Source organism: Fusarium graminearum, chromosome 1, assembly GCF_000240135.3.
Source record: "Fusarium graminearum PH-1 chromosome 1, whole genome shotgun sequence".
Taxonomy (NCBI): Eukaryota; Fungi; Ascomycota; class Sordariomycetes; order Hypocreales; family Nectriaceae; genus Fusarium; species Fusarium graminearum.
This window is the reverse complement of record NC_026474.1, coordinates 3537353-3553184: the sequence shown is the minus strand read 5'-3', so window position 1 is coordinate 3553184 and position 15832 is coordinate 3537353. Positions and strand designations below refer to the sequence as shown.

Genomic DNA, 15832 nt, shown 5'->3' with positions numbered 1-15832 from the left:
GCCGACTCTTCTGATATCAGTGGCGATTCTAAGGAGGACGAGGACGACGAAACCATGAGGGATACCCTCAGTCTAGCCTACAATCCACCTAACGACAATGGAGGCAATAGGCCGTTATCTTCCGACGATGACCAAGAAGATGGTATAGTGCCTTCTGACGATGGTCAAGATGATGAAGAAGAAGAAGCTAAGGCGGACGATTTTAGACCTCAACTTGGAGCTATGGATTTCACTCTTACTTCTTCTTCAAGGGAGACACGATATACCTTTCCTTTCCCCAATAACTCTGAGGCTGGTTCCTAGATACAAAAAGTGCCGATTCTACATAACGTCAGATGGTGCATAGCAGTATATAGTTACTAGCGAATATACACCAACAAGTCTTTCAATATTCAGCTTCAAGGTATTACTATTCTTACTCTGACTCAGTTGCACTCTCTTTACATTTAAAATTTAACTCTTAATGTGAAAGTACCAGAATGTCCTTTACTATTATCTATGGGGGTAACCCGTAGATCCCTCGGTAATAAGAGCTATCGTTACTAAATGCAAGAAGCAGTGAAATACTGCTACTTACGTAGACTTTCAACCTTCGCCGACAATTCTCCAGGTGGTCCCGGTTGCTTGATTTCCTCGCAGACAAGATCATGGACATTCTGAGCCAAGTGAGATGCTCCGCACTTGGCTTTGCCGCGAGTTTAGACATCGGTTTCATCGTCGCCCGGAAGCGCTCCTCGAGACCCATTTCGTTTTTCCAGGCCTTGAGGCTTTCCTCGACTGCCTTGATCGCCTGTTTAGTCTTTGGGTCATTGGGACCAAGTGTTTTGTCAAGGGCGATCAGGGTGTCAATTCGATCGAATGTCTCTTTGAGAATGGGTCGGATTACTAAGTCAGGTTAGTCAGGCACACCTTAAAACAACGACACTCTATCATTCCCAGGTTACATACCAGATTTATCCTTGTTCTGTAGGTTGACGTTGTCATTCGGTCGATGGCCGCTCTTGATGGAAGTAATATCTTTGTCACTTTGGACGTGATCTCCCACACCGTTCTGATTAGACAACGTGGAATTTCTGCCTGCTTGGGCCATTTTAGGGTTAGCTATCTGCACTGACAGCTATCATGCGATGGCGTAAGTCAATGTCGAAAGCGTAGTTTTGTGGTATGAAGTTGAGAGATGGCGTTGAATTAAAATGGTTTGTTGACCAGTGACTGTATCGGCAGATCAATGGTGGACTCTTGACCCCATTTCTATTTACCAACCCTCTGCAAACAGGAAAGAGCTGAGTATTTATCGAGCGGGATTGGCGTTTAAACTGTGCTGCTGTGGGAAAATAAACTGGAGTGTTAGAGGCAGTGAATCACTGTCACTGTTTGGCAGCTGATATAAATCGAGAATCTTTCCTCTTCCAATTTATCTTATCTCTTCCCCTCTACATCAACCTCGGACTCTTTCTTTTCTCTCTATCACTTCTGTCTTTTTTTTAACTATTGATCTTGGTCTTCACTGCTATCTTGATTCCCACCTTGAATCCGCCCTGACTTCCCTCGAAAACATTACGAACAAGGGTTGCACTCGCGCTACCTAAGATTTCTGAGTGTCGGCAACATGATGGTTCGCCGCTACTACGGCTCCGGTGAAGATACCAGTACCGCCAGCGAGGAAGACGATGACTTTGGAAGCAGTGCCAAGTTGAGCAAACCTCTCGATTCATTTGCGTTCAAGGATGATGAAGGCGTATGGTGGTTCTGGCCATGGATAATGATAGCAGGAAAGAGTTTCATGCCGACCTATTATTGAGTTGGACTCAGATTTCTGAGAGACACAAGGCATACGGGATACTACCGATGCTGCGACGTGGAAGCATGAGTCAAACCTCAAAAGCAAGCTACCTAGGTAACCAGCAACGCAGCGCTTCAGCCCTCACACGAACTTCTGGTTAGAGTACAGAAAGGAATGTTCAATTCAAACATCATTCGACTTCTGCCCTCTCTGCAAGAAAAATACTCACCAAATAGACCTCACTTCTGGCTGACCGAAGCGCAAGTGCAATGAAGGAAATTACCGTAACACTTCACAACGACATGCCCACTAATCTGATATGGGGTACGATTTCGAGTCTTGCACTAGTCCTTCGGAACGCAGTCACTTCTGCAGATATGTGCATGCCATTTTGTTTTCTTTTGTATCAAAATTAGGGGGCTTCGTTTGCATCTGCTACTTAGCTAAATACAGCAGTGTCTTTTCATTTCCTTTGGACCCCTTTGGACCCCATTCTGCCCCTGTGATATGGACCAGCAGCATCTTTGTTGTTTAGCCTTGTCCATTCCTGCATTCTAATTGCAACTTGTCTTCTGTTAACTACTTGTACATACTTCCAATCCTGCATGCATCTGGTTGTTTTCACTTGCGTAGGAATTGCTTCAATAGCTCATCTTTCTTGGCTCTTATGTCGTTAGTCGCCTTTGATCTCTTCGAAGGCTGACTCGGAGATGTAGCAGCTGATGCAGGGCATTTACCTCCACTGGGCTGTGCTTCTGGATCTGGAGTAGTTGGAGCCGATGGTCGACGAGCTCCTGATGGGGTTGGGCCTGAAGTGGTTGGTGAAGCAACTGATGCCCAGCCATTTCTTGGTACTGTTGGGTGTGTATTATTGGTGGGTAACCGTCGGTGACCCTCCGAGATGCTTGTCGCTGCTGAGAACCGCCCAGTAGCAGTATTTAACAGTGCCTGGGTGTGATTCTGTGACTGCTGATGTAGCTTCGGCACGTTAGACGTGTTGGAAGCATTGCCGGACTTGATCTTTTCAGCGACCTCATCGAGTAAATGGCTCTGCTGGGTCGACTTCTTCTGAAGTTCTGTGATGTTACCTTCAACTTTGCCAAGTTTTCCAGTAAGTTTTTCGATTTCAGATTCAAGAGCCGCAGTCGATCTTGTTTCCATTGTGTTCATCTTTTCAAGCATTTGGGCAAGATTTTGGTTGATTTCGCCGTTGTCATTGCTTTGCTACTCCTTGATACTGTCGACTTCAGCTTGCAGATTCATATTGATGTTGTTAACCTCAGTTTGTAGCTTCATAGCCAGTGCCATTGCACCCTGCGACGAGGGCGTGTTGGATTCGCCACTCATGTCACTGGAAAGAGCTATTTTGAACTCCCGAAAGGCAGCCTCAATAGCCATGTTTAGGTCCCAGGCCTTCTTACTTGTGGAACATGCAGTCCGGATTCGAGTCCAGTCTTCTATCGCTGGGGCAGTCTTCCACGCATGCCTGTTCTCTTGGAGCCATGAACCGACATCAGAGGTGCCGAAATCGTCAGGATCAAGGTTCTGCAAGTCATTTGAGTCGTTCCCGTGACTGCTGTCATCATCACTGGAGTCGTCGTGGCCGAAATCATCCCACTCGCTATCCTCATCCATCTCGGAGTCGTTTTCGGTAGAATCTGGAAGGTGTTAGCAGGTTAGCTATATATATATATATAGCAATAAGATACATACGGACGCCGATCAGGTTGTTTCACTATCCGGATTGCCGAAAACGTAGGAGTATAATTAGGGGGCAGATAAAGAATAATGGAATTTACAGCCGGCTTGGTGAAATTCCAGTCCGATCTATAGAATCCAGAACTGTAGCGTCTTTTGGAATGGGATGATGTTTGTGTAAAAAGGAAGAAAAGAAAATATGGGAAAAGAAAACAAGAGGGAAGAGGGATAATTTCTGGTCTACGAAGGCACTGTCAGGCACTGTTAGGCAGTGGCAGTGATTCACTGCCTTTAATATCCCACTTGTGTATAGGCAGCAGCAAACTTCAATCATCAATTATGATTTAACCAACACTCTCAAAACGCTACTTGTTGCGTATCTTATATCTACCAGTTCTTAAAAATGAGCTGGCTGCTCTTTGATTTACTCATGCAGTCAGTAGTTAACCAAGCACTCCTATGTTATGGCAAATGTTGTATTAGGTCCCATGTTGGATACTGAACCTGAACTGGCTCACAATCACTGTTGTTGACTGTCGCCTCAAGATCCCGAATTTTTGTTATGGCACATAAGAGAAAGGGGTGAAGCAGAGGGTTACCGACGAAGGAACGAGAGCAAATCTAGGAAAAGGAGTGGTATGTGCGTCATTTTGCGTCCAGTAATACAAGCAGGCACCTTCTTGACAATTCCATATTCCAGTTTATTCTTACCGTTTGCTTAGTAGTTTGTAGTGACGGCTGACTCTTTCTTTTCTGCCGTGATATGCTAACTTGCACTAAACATTGCTTCCTTCACTTGCTGCTGAATATTGACAACCTCCAAAACCAGGCAGCAAATTAAACCACCATTGGTAATGACAGTTAACAATAAATACAATAGTTTTCCAAACATTCATTATTTACCGTACATCTTCTCCTCTCCAAACAGTGCGGTAGTGCAGGTATCCGTCCCAGCACGAATCACAAAGAAACGGGTCCTTGAGCCGACAGACGGCTGGCAGCTGTTGACGGCCCTCCAGTATTTGTTCCCATGGTTCACTCCCCAAGCCCTCTCTCTAAGATTATCTATAGCCCCGGCGTGACGCAGACCTCGCACAGAAATTGTAATTGTGCATCCTTTGTGGTGTTCTGCTCGCACAGTCGTGCGCCCTCGACACGCACCCGCTTGCCGGTCAACCTTTAACAACCAAATTTCTGCATACCTACCTTGATTCGACATCTTTAGTATTTTATTTCTTGACTGTCTCGATATTCGCCGTCATGGAAAAGAGCTCCATCGACGGGCGGCGCAAAAACAAGAACGCTGCACTGCCACAGGCCAGACTGCTGCGTAAATCAGATACAGAAACACCAACCAGTCTGCGACCTGCTTCACCCCCCAAGAGTAACCCATGGAGTTCAACAAAGAAGCCCTCGGCGGACTCGCTCGCGGGCATGTTTCCGTCCTTGCCAAAACCTCAATCGCCGTGGTCACCAGACAAGATGTCCACTGCCGAAGCATCTATGTCGCTGAATGAGTCGCGGCTTGGAGATGATATCGCACAGCCTGTGCTTTCAGCCAGATCTTTCTCCCCAGTTTCCAACAGTTCCTCCACAACTCGCCAACTTTTTGAAGCTGCAGCGCCTCGAGCGACCGAGAAGTTAGTCAAACCTGTCCAAGTACTGTTGAGAAACAAGAGCTGACCGCTGAAAGCCTTTGGAAAACTCCTTTTGGTGCCGATGTGCTGGTACGTACTGGTAACATGCTCCTCAAAGTCCATCGCAACATTGTGGTACCTCAATCGGATTGGTTTCGCGACAACCTGCCACCGCCAAACTTGGTGAGTGTCTAACCTCCCCGTCTGCTTACTCGAAATTGACGACGTCAGGATGGAACGCCAGTCACGGTGGACCTGCGATTTGCTCCCGAAGCTGTCGCACACTGTTTGCGATTCATCTACACTGGTAGTATGTCTTGCTATCGTATCATAGGAGACGTTGGAGTGGCTGACAAGGATAACAGAAATCGAAATCTGCGAGTTTGATCATACGAGGCCCTGGTATTCCTCACATATCCCGCGCTGCGTTTTGGCATATACCGCCGCTACACATTTGCGCATGGCCCGAATGGCGAAGCACCTCCTTAGAGTGGTTGAGAACACTTCGATCGAAATTGGATCTGTGATACGACGGCACTACATGCATAGAGACATGGATTGCTCTTCTTGGGTCCAATTTTCTTGGCATTACCAGACAGCTCTGGAAGTTATTGTCCGGGAACAACCTCAGAAGCTAATGGTGCCCATGAGACTCGCCATGGCAAGCATTCTCGATGCCATGCTCTTTTGGCTCGCGCGGCAGCCACTCTTCGTCAGCGAGTTGAAGTCATCCTGGTGGAAGATCATGCAGATGAGCATGCCGGATATTGCCGAGTATAAACGTCTTTGCAGAAGCCCTGGCAACTACAACAGTCCGTTGCCAAGCGAGATGGCGTTGAGGGAGATGTTTGAAGCGATAAAGCCGGGACATGAGAGAAAGACGATAAAATCAGTCGCCACACAGACCGGAGGGATCCCAGAGGATACAGTCTCCGGAAGCGACCCACGGTACTACTTCCCCGTCATCCACCGCGAGAGACGTGTTTCTCTGTGATCCCGGTCTACTACATCCCTGGAACGAGAAAGGAAGAGAGAAGACGAGAGCGAACAAAGCGAGTTAACATGTGTTAGAGTTCGGGCTGTACTGGTGCTTTTGTGTAGACATATACCATAGAGTCGCTGACATTTGGGATGAGCGTTGAGATATTCATTTGCTTGTACAATGCAATAAACTAACAAGGTTAAGATTGAGGTTGAATGCCCGGTGATAACGAGAGAGGCTTGCCTCAGGGTACCAGAAAAATTGGCCGCTAGAAGCATAAGAGACGAAATTAGTAGATCAGCTTATGCCACTTAGACTATGCTCTTTAGGCTATTTATTTTTGTAACCTAAGACTTAGGAGGTCAACTTTTCTGCTACCCAGTAGGCTTGTAATCTAACAGCGGCCTGGTCCGCTAATCGTAAGCGCTAATGCCGTGCCCTTGCCTCAACTAACACCAGTGACCAATAGTGGAAGGAGGTACAAGCTACGGCTGAAACGGTAACTAGTCATCTCTCCCATTCTAGATTGACCAATGTCTTCATGAACCAAACAACAATGCCATGAAATACAGCCACGACTAATTTCTCTCGTTGAATTATCTAAAAGTTGAATCATATAAAATGTCTCCTTCACCTCCAGGTGATGGCCGAGGTCGTGTCATCCGCTGGGGACCCGTGGAAGAGTACTACCCTGTTTGTTTTCATCAACTAATTGCTCTGGCACTCAACTTACTACTGGTCGCAGTATCGACGCGAGGGAAGATATCCCGTGAGGCGAGGCACGGCTGAGACAGCTGAAAGGATTCGCGTTCGCAATGGCAGCGGATCGGTACCAAGGCCACCTCCTCGACGGTCCATGGATGACGTGCCTCTCGAGGTTTACCGCAGAAGGCCTCAACGACAGTATAGAGATGCAGTCCCTGTACAAACTTACACAGAATGGGAAATACCTGCCCAGTTACCAGTCAATGACCCCACTGGACCTGAGAGGCAGTATACAGAGTCTCCACGTCCAATTGAGAATGAAGAAGACGGTGAAAAGGAAGAATCAAGAAGACAGCCCTCATACGATAGGGCAGAATTCATTTGGCGTAGGAAGAGTCGGTCAAGATCACCAATCTACTCTCATTACGAGGCTCCGAGGCACAATAGATATCGCTCCCACGAGACTAATTCAGGCACAAGTGAAAGCGACAACGACTGGTACACGAGGAGGCTGAGAGCAGATAGCTTCTCAAGTGATGATTTTGATCCCTACGATAAGTTTGATTTCTCCACCCAGGCTCAGTCTATAATCACAGAGTCTTCAAAGGGTGACGATTCTGATGCTGAACCACCCGAGTCTGAAGAACATGTTGCTCTTGCCAAGGGTGGTAAAGGTGGCAAGACGCGCTCTCATTTGGCTTTTATTGATTCCTCGCTCTATACTGGAAATGCTGAGACGGGAAGCTCTCATACTGCGACGCTGAATGTGATTCACGATTTGAAAGGGCAGAAACGGTCCCTGTTCAGATGGCTGTAAGTCATATCAGTGTTTGACAATGTCTTTCTGCTAATTCGTATCAGCCATGTGCCGCAAGATGTCATGAACTTTGAAGATTTATGGGTAGGCCATACAAGAGGGACTTGAAACATTGTACTCACCAGTTGCCCAGGTCGAAATTAGCCGCATCTCTGGTCTGTCTGAGCTGGAGAAAAAGGCCATCTCAAGGCTTCGTGCAGACGTCAAAAGGAACTGCGTCAAAACAAGGACAAATCCCAAAGGTGCAAAAGTCGGATACTTGGAACCAAAATGCATTGAAGTATCACTGAAATCTCTCAAGCATGAAACGCCAACTACTGAGACAGTCAGTGGCTCAGCTAGATGGATTTGTATTCCATACTTCTCACTTGAGCAATACTCTGGCCTGCTCGCGGCTACCAGCTCATCTCTATTCCCTGCTCAGACATTGCTCCAGTTTCAGTACTCAAGAAATACCGCGGCAAGAGATATGGAGCAGGCTGTTGTTCAGTTGGGAAACGCAGAGCGTGGAGAATGCTTTCATATTTCTCAGCTTTGGTGTCTTATCATCGGCAACAGTAGGTTTAGCGAATTCTTTATCTGTGAATGAATCACTGACTGTACCATTTTTGAATAGGCTTGATAGTGACATGTGGAACAATGACTCGAGAGGATTTGAATGGTCAAGCCATTGAGATCAAAGAGCATCCAGCTCGTATTCTGACAACGGAACGCCAAGGAAAAATTCTGGTGGAATATGGAGATTCGGTTGTCTGGTCTTTCGGGGTTGAAGAGTGCCAGACGTGGTTTGTAAGTCAATATTTCTTATTAGCCCCAACAACCCCAAACTCAGGAGATACTTCAAATGCAACAATTATCAGTTATCTCCCAGGTCGTCATTTTAATAAAGGTTTTAATATAGGCGTTTCTATCCAAGTTCCAGACCTTCTGGCCTTCTATACCTGAATTCTGGCATAAGGATCAGGCTATTACTGCTGAAACATGGCCTAAAACCCTAAAATTAGCTTCCAACAATCGATCTGCGCCGTTTAAGCTAACTATGAGGCTCGGACGTCTACCTGAGCCTCCTCCGCGTGCCATTCTTCGTCCAGAACCCCACTTGCTACCAACCACACACGGCGGGAAAGGAAAGGCCAAGATCGATGACTTCGCCCATGTTCTAGCATTGTCAGCAGGAGGTCTCAAGGGCTTTGGTGTCCAGAATGCTGGGCTCAAGTTTTTAGAAGTCCAACTCAATGCCGCTGAGAGTTTCTTGACGGGTGAGACGACCTTGTCGGAGCGCAAGGCATACAAAACTTGCAAGTCAGCGACCAGGATTGAGTGCTACGAGTATTTGACTGGACTAGCTGGTCGAGTTGAAGACAATGGGAGTGACACTGTACGGCGGGCATATCAGGAGAAGGTTGACATTTTCAACGCTGCCGATATAATCTACAGCTTCTTCATTCCTTTGAAGTTCAATGGCCCGATGGTCGATAAGTTTTGGGGAGCTTTAAGAGCGTTAATTGAGGTAGGGCATACGCCTATCAAGCTTGACAAGGAATATGCTAACATTCAAAGTTGCCCACGATCGATGGCGATTTTCTCCGCCCGTCATTTGACAACATAGCTGGAAGTCTTCGAACATCGCTCAGATACTTGACTCAAAACGTCTTCGCTCTCCAAAACATACTTGCCCACTCCTCCAAAGAAGAGCGATCTGAAGTCGAGCTACCGGTGGAATTCTCCAAGGCATGGCTATACATCGTTATGGGCATGGTCTATAGTTCCAAGGACGATCTCAAGTGGAATAGCAGAATAAAAAGAGCAGAAGCCCTTATTGAGAAAGGATCGAAAAAGCTTGTTCAGGGGCTTTGTCAGAAGAGTCTGCTAGACAAAGTCGCAGTGTTGCCACTCGAGGTTCTTTCGCTCATCATCATGGGTTTGTTACAGGATCAGGTTGGCAAGTCTGATGATATTTGTGACACGTACTCTCAATATATGAATTCCTTGGTAAGTTCTACTAAAGACGCACTATTGCCTTCTCGGTGGCTAACGATTCTAGGACAACGCGATCACGTCGAAACCCTCGGATAGGTCATTTCAACATCAAATCGACATGGTGCAACAAGAGCTTAAAGCAGTCAATCAGACGCTCTGTAGACAAAAGTCGCTCATCTCTCGCCTGAGAAAGTCCCTGACCGCCATCGATACACTTGATATCGTCATAGGTCAACTTGAACATGAGACAGCGTTGAGAAATGCAGAGAGGCAACATAGTAGCAACAAAAGGCATTACTCGGAGACTGTTCCCCCGCCTCCAACTTACTCTCATCGACACGATGATGACTGCACGCGAACCGCCCCTATCAATTATACCCAGGAAGCGCCAGCCAACGATTACATGGGTCTCGACGATGACTTCCTATTTGATATGGCTTCGACTTCCAAGCTATCACCCACAGATGCAGGCGGTCTTCGCGGTCTCTTCTTCCTCGAGTGTTCACGCCTTATCGAGCAGCGTGAGTTCGAGTTCCGACGCTTCAGTGACTTTTCTATTGATCTTGAGCGTGCTATTACTTATAAGATGGAATTTACGCGAGATCGACAGGAGCGGGCTATTTACGCTTTCACCCTTGTCACTATCATTTTCTTGCCCATCAGCGCTGTTTCGAGTATTTTCGGTATGAACACGACTGACGTGAGAGACATGCCTTATTCTCAGTGGCTGTACTGGGCCGTTGCCATTCCGGTGACAATCGTGGTTATTCTTATTGGGCTGTGGTTTATGGGAGAGCTGGGCAACATAACTCGGTGGTTGTTGAGACGATCAGAAAATGGGGGATCAGGTACATACTCTCGACCTGCAGCCCTACCACAGACCCTCGAAACCGCATACTGGACTACTGCTCCTGCACAGTCTACCACTCAAGTGGCAGAGTACTCGTCGCCGTATGAGACAGGTCATGGAATGCGCAGAAGGGTGCAGGCACAAGTTTATTACCCATCAGCTCAGGGGCGAGTTCATCGATCAAGGACTTTAGACATGGGCTATTCATCGAGGCACTAGGTATTCTCGAAGTACAGGAAACTTGAGTTACTTATTCAAGATATAAAAACAATTTAGTCATCATAGGCCAATAGACCCGTCGTTGGGCGATTTATTTTCTGTATCCTACCTAAGCTTGGCCTTGAAAGAAAGCAGCTCTTGTCCAGGCCACGCCGGAATTACAGAGCTGACATGAACGAAATTTCGGTCTAGTAATACGGAAGTGAGTTCATCGTGTGGTTCAGAATCGGAGAGTAAACCGTTTACTTTATGCATCACTATTCGTGATTACCCTTGTATGGTGGTCCAAAGCTGAGGTCTCAATCCTTCAGCTACTTGGACTGGACTTCGACAACACAGGTTGGTTTTTTGTTTCGTTCCGGTAATAGCCCAAAACAACAAGCAGGCTTCAGAAAATATGAGGGCAGGGATGTCCATAGCTCCAGTTTACCTGCAATATACCTGTCTGTAATACAAAAGTTCCATTCCTAGGATGTGTTGATATCGCTTTGATTTGGGAAGGTGACTGTCGTTAACCCATGTCTAGCCACGTCGAATATCCACCGGACTCTACTTCTTGAACTCTTTCTTTGTGACATTTGACACTTGAGGTGACAACATTCAGCCCGGCTAGTTCCAACTGACCTCTCACTTGCCAATCAATCAGTATGATGTCATGGCTATTGTGCCTAGCTGAAGTGTTGTTTTGATACAGACAAGGCACCCCTATTTATTACTGAAGGATGAGCTTGGTGAGAGGGGCCCCAGTATCAAGATGCAAGTGAGGCTTTTAACAGAGAACACGATGGAAGCTGACCTGCATGACTTCATTCAGACTAATAGTGGGCCATGCGCTAAGTCGAAGTGATATATGGGTGGTGTTGATCCTATTTATACTCCTCTATCGTACAACGAGACTTACTGTTAACCACTCACTCAATACATCCAAAGGTTTCAACCACGCTCACCCCCTTACTTTATTTCAAGATGACATTCTCACTCTACGATGCAACTATCGTTGAGGCCAAGCTGGCCTTAGGCTCGCTATCCCATATTCTCAAGGAAGCCCAGAAGCACCCCAACGCCGCCAGCTTCCCTGAAGCACGTCTCTACGAAGACATGAACCCTCTGAGCTTTCAGGTACACGCAGCAACCCGCTTCGCAGAGAAGCTTGTAGCCAGACTGTCCGGCCGAGAGTCGGTCGAGTTTGAAGATGAGGTCGTTACGTTCGACGACATGCACTCGCGCATCGCCAAAGCTCAAGAACTGCTCGAAAAGGCTGACAAGGATGCCGTCAACCGTCACGGAGAGGAGGTTGCGCCCACCGCTTTGCCGTCTGCTGGCACGATGGATTTGACGGGCAAGGCGTTTGCTATGGGAGCGGCTGTTCCCAACATCAACTTTCACTTGTCAATGGCTTATGCTATTCTGAGAAAGGAGGGCGTTCCTTTGGGAAAGAGGGATTATATTACTGCTTTTGTTGGAGAGTATATTCTCAAGTAGATGCCACTTTACGAGGGCCTAGAAGCATTGTGTCGAGAACAGCTGAAACGAAAATGATATACAACAGCAGATTTAGAATCTAGCACGCAACAGAAACGTTGGCTTCTGATCATTATGATACAAATATAAACAGCCTACAGTCTGATCTAAGTAGCATGAACTGACCTTCTAATTTCGTCTGTTATGCTTCCACCGGCCAATTGTCCCGATACCTTGAGAATATATATTACAAAATGTGACCAAAAACTCCGTAATTAATCTTGGAACAGCAACAGGCGACTAAAAACTCATATTGTTGTTAGCAGCCGCAGGATTGCCTTGAAACATGGTGTTAAACCATGGCTCCTCCAGGAAGATACGCATGCCATCTTCCCACATCCCCTGCGACCCAACTCCCATACCCATACCTTCCAAGTCCCAACCTGGAATGAGGTTTGGGAAGTCAAACATGTCCCCATTGTTGTTGCTGCCCGTGCCATCAGCTGCAGAAGGAAGTGACGGCATCACAGGCGCCATAGCCGCGGCCAGATCTGCTGAAAATGGCTCGTTATAGTATGGCATGGGAGCGCCAGAGCTTGATGCGTTGTCAGGGGTATCATGGAAGAAGGGCTGTGGGGGCTGTGGGATATTCGAGCCCCATCCTGCTATTGACGGCCGGTTGGCTGAGGGGTTACGATTACGAGAGCCAGCGCCGGTGGCCACTTCGGAGAGAAGTTGGAGCGGGGTGTTCGCCGCAGATGTGCGTTCGGAAGGTTGTGTTGATGAGTTATTTGCAGGGGTTGACTGCTGCTGCTGGGAAGGAGACTGTCTGACTGAAGATGATGGCGGAGCTGGCTGAGAGTCCTTGGCTTCGGACTTTGCTTGTTTGTAGAACCAACTGCGAAGCATGACAAGGACGACGAGAAACTTGGCGGCTGGTCGGCAACGGTCATCTGCTGCAGTTGCACGAAACTTATCGAGAAGGCCGTCGAGATACTTGCCGACTTGCATGTCTTCTTTATCAATTACTCGGCCAAGATCTGAGCCTGTCGCCGATGCCGTAAAATAGAGCTTGATGAGCATAACAACAGCGTATGCAACACGGACAAAGTTGAACACAGGCAGACATCGTACGCTAAATACATCCATGGCCAGAAAGGTATTTAGCATGTCCTTTATCGAGGCCAGGCATGTTGACACTGAACTGATGTACGCAGCAGACAGCTTGTCCCCACTGACGAGCCCGTTTTGCAGGTTAGCCGTTGAGAACGGCGGCCGTAGACTCTCGGCTCGGGATTGCAGCGCCACTTCATGCATGTATAAGTTAAGTACGCCAAAGCTTATCAGGAGAGTTGCTGCTAACAGTTAACGGACGGGAACGGTAGCTTGGGGTCTTGTTTGCTTACGCTGCAACAAGTCCAGGGGGACCTTTTCTTTATATCGTTTCAACTCCTGCTCAAGACCTCTGAGAATATATTGCGTCCTTGGGTCGTTCATGCTGATATCTGTGGTTGGGTCATCCAGGGAAAATTGCACGCCAACTTCTTCAGACAGATGATGTGTCCAAACAAGATGGCAGAAATAAGCATCAGTGGGCGCAGCATCTGGTGACGATTGTAGGAGCTGAAGACTCTCGTCCATGAAAGGGGTCCATCGTATGAGGTTGGGTCGGTGCAGAGCCATAGAGGTGTTAGCTGCTAGAAAATAGCACGTCAGCCATGTGCGTCGACTCTCCAGACTCAACGAGTCCGGGGGTGTCCAACGGCGGCTCTGGGGCATAGGTCCAGCGATCAAGGTGCCTGGTGTAGTACGCCAAGTATCTGGCATGACTAATCCACGGCGCTGTTTGAATTTCTGACCGAGTCCAATATCAATGGCCATGACGGCTGACATGTGCACGAGCTGATAGAACTTGAGCTCTTCAAAGTGTTCCGGAGGCCAATACCAAATCACGCCAACATTGATCGCTTGCACCAGCTCAAGACTCTTCTCACCAGAAAGTATCACCTTCTCTGCAAAGGTAAGCATCATTTCTTTTTGGAGAGTCCTCTGAAGGACGGGCGACTCTGCGGACGCAACTGCCATGACAGCTAGGAAAAGTATTGGCTTTGTCTTTCGAAGTTCAGATGCTGTAAAGCCAGGCTGGAAGACGACAGCAGGGAGATGAGAGATCATATGATCGTTGTAGCGAGCAAATAGTTCAGTGGCTTTATCCATGGTGATGATGCCACGCTCGACGATATCACCACCCTTTGCTCTTGTTAGATATGCCGACAGGGCCTCAGCTGGAGTCTCCTCGGCACGAGGCTGCTCGACTGAAGCTTCGCGGCCATCAGAGAATTTCCTCTTCTGTCCAGTTGCTGGCGTTGGAGCCATAGCCGCACTCGACCGAGCTGGGGATGCGCGTTCTGAGTTATGCTCTGCGGATGTCTGCTGCATGAGAGGTTGAGCTGACGCAAATGATCCCCATGCGGGTGGTCTCCAAATATTGTTGTATGAAGCTGTAGGTGTGCTGGAATCATTGGGTGGTTTGGGTGTGACATTTCTTGATGAGTCCGCAACACTGTGAGCTAGACCTGGGCCTTGCGCATAAGTCTGACCACCTACAGGTGCTGCTCTAGCCTGTAGACTCGCTGTCAAGGCGTCTATCTTTTTTTCTAGTTCGGCGACTCTGCTGTCCGTCTTCTTTTGGCGTTTGCGCGTCGGCATTGTCACAACACAGCTCCTTCCGGCCTTCCGGCATCTCTTGCATGGTCCCTCATCGTTAGGATCAGGTTCGCAGCGCACTTTCAAACCGCGACACGCTTCACAAGCCCGTGGTCGCTTATGATCATTTGCATCTCCATCATGTTCGTCGTGAAGCTGTGAATGTTGATGCTGGGGTGATTCTCGATTTTCAACTGATGCGCTGGGTGTGTTATCGGCGCTATTATGGTCATCATGCGCGTCGTGGGTATGAGAGAAGGGTATCAGTGAGCCACCACCAGATGAGACATGATGATTCGGCGACGGTCCTGACGTTCCATCTGGCCCAAAGTTTGTCAGTGATGAGGCTCTATCGCCAGTCGCGCCCAGACGAGGATCGAGCTCCATCGGAGCTTGTTGCTTTAATATGCCGGTCTTTTGACGATGCGATGGTGGAGGACGGCGATGTTTGTCGCCGACCCCGACACTTCCGGACGCTGGAGGGAGATTAGTCAGCAATGGATCGGGGCATGACATCCGCATCTCCGTACATCTCACGATTGCAACGTACTGATTGATGGCTGACACAAGCTAAAACTCTGGAAATGATTGCATTCAAAATATCTTAAATACAAATAACCTATCCATAACGCCATGCTAAGTAGAAAAAAGCACCATGTTGGAGCCCACATCGACGCTACTCATTCCACTTGCAATCCTTCAAGTTTATTCAACCCGTCTCTCATACAGACTAGCCTGTCTCGATTTCCTTCCATCTGGCAGTTGTCTTTAACCCTTTCGAACCAAGAGTCCACGTTTGTAGTGATGCTAGTAAATCAAGAAAAGAGTAAATCCGCCGTAAAGAATAATTAAGTAACTCCGATATGCAAGGTATTAAAGTATAAATCGTCATAAAATAGTGTGGTAACGTTTGGTATATGGTATGTATGGTATCATCGCATGTCGAAACGAGTGGGTATGTGGCAATAACAAAACAGGTAAAAGGCCAAGCACA

At 47.6% G+C, this 15832-nt stretch overlaps 7 protein-coding genes across 7 annotated transcripts; 4 read left to right on the top strand and 3 right to left on the bottom strand.

Annotated features, from left to right (window-relative positions):
- Positions 1-235: 235 nt before the first annotated feature.
- FGSG_01076 (uncharacterized protein) lies at positions 236-1090 on the bottom strand (the record flags this gene model as incomplete). Its single annotated transcript, XM_011318535.1, has 4 exons — positions 236-321; positions 420-438; positions 578-885; positions 949-1090. The coding sequence occupies 4 exons, from the start codon at positions 1088-1090 to the stop codon at positions 236-238; spliced, it is 555 nt and encodes a 184-aa protein (XP_011316837.1).
- A 1917-nt stretch (positions 1091-3007) lies between these two features.
- On the bottom strand, positions 3008-3418 carry FGSG_01075 (uncharacterized protein; the record flags this gene model as incomplete). The annotated part of the gene is made up of 1 exon (XM_011318534.1): positions 3008-3418. The coding sequence occupies one exon, from the start codon at positions 3416-3418 to the stop codon at positions 3008-3010; it is 411 nt and encodes a 136-aa protein (XP_011316836.1).
- A 2337-nt stretch (positions 3419-5755) lies between these two features.
- FGSG_01074 (uncharacterized protein) lies at positions 5756-6112 on the top strand (the record flags this gene model as incomplete). Its single annotated transcript, XM_011318533.1, has 1 exon — positions 5756-6112. The coding sequence occupies one exon, from the start codon at positions 5756-5758 to the stop codon at positions 6110-6112; it is 357 nt and encodes a 118-aa protein (XP_011316835.1).
- Positions 6113-6721: 609 nt separating this feature from the next.
- Positions 6722-7730, top strand: FGSG_11893 (uncharacterized protein; the record flags this gene model as incomplete). The annotated part of the gene is made up of 3 exons (XM_011318532.1): positions 6722-6793; positions 6846-7618; positions 7667-7730. 3 exons carry the CDS (start codon positions 6722-6724, stop codon positions 7728-7730), a joined length of 909 nt encoding a protein of 302 aa, XP_011316834.1.
- Positions 7731-8261: 531 nt separating this feature from the next.
- Positions 8262-10671, top strand: FGSG_11892 (uncharacterized protein; the record flags this gene model as incomplete). Its single annotated transcript, XM_011318531.1, has 4 exons — positions 8262-8411; positions 8524-9132; positions 9183-9614; positions 9667-10671. 4 exons carry the CDS (start codon positions 8262-8264, stop codon positions 10669-10671), a joined length of 2196 nt encoding a protein of 731 aa, XP_011316833.1.
- A 966-nt stretch (positions 10672-11637) lies between these two features.
- On the top strand, positions 11638-12153 carry FGSG_01072 (uncharacterized protein; the record flags this gene model as incomplete). Its single annotated transcript, XM_011318530.1, has 1 exon — positions 11638-12153. The coding sequence occupies one exon, from the start codon at positions 11638-11640 to the stop codon at positions 12151-12153; it is 516 nt and encodes a 171-aa protein (XP_011316832.1).
- Positions 12154-12432: 279 nt separating this feature from the next.
- Positions 12433-15360, bottom strand: FGSG_11891 (uncharacterized protein; the record flags this gene model as incomplete). Its single annotated transcript, XM_011318529.1, has 2 exons — positions 12433-13439; positions 13539-15360. The coding sequence occupies 2 exons, from the start codon at positions 15358-15360 to the stop codon at positions 12433-12435; spliced, it is 2829 nt and encodes a 942-aa protein (XP_011316831.1).
- Between the last annotated feature and the right edge of the window lie 472 nt (positions 15361-15832).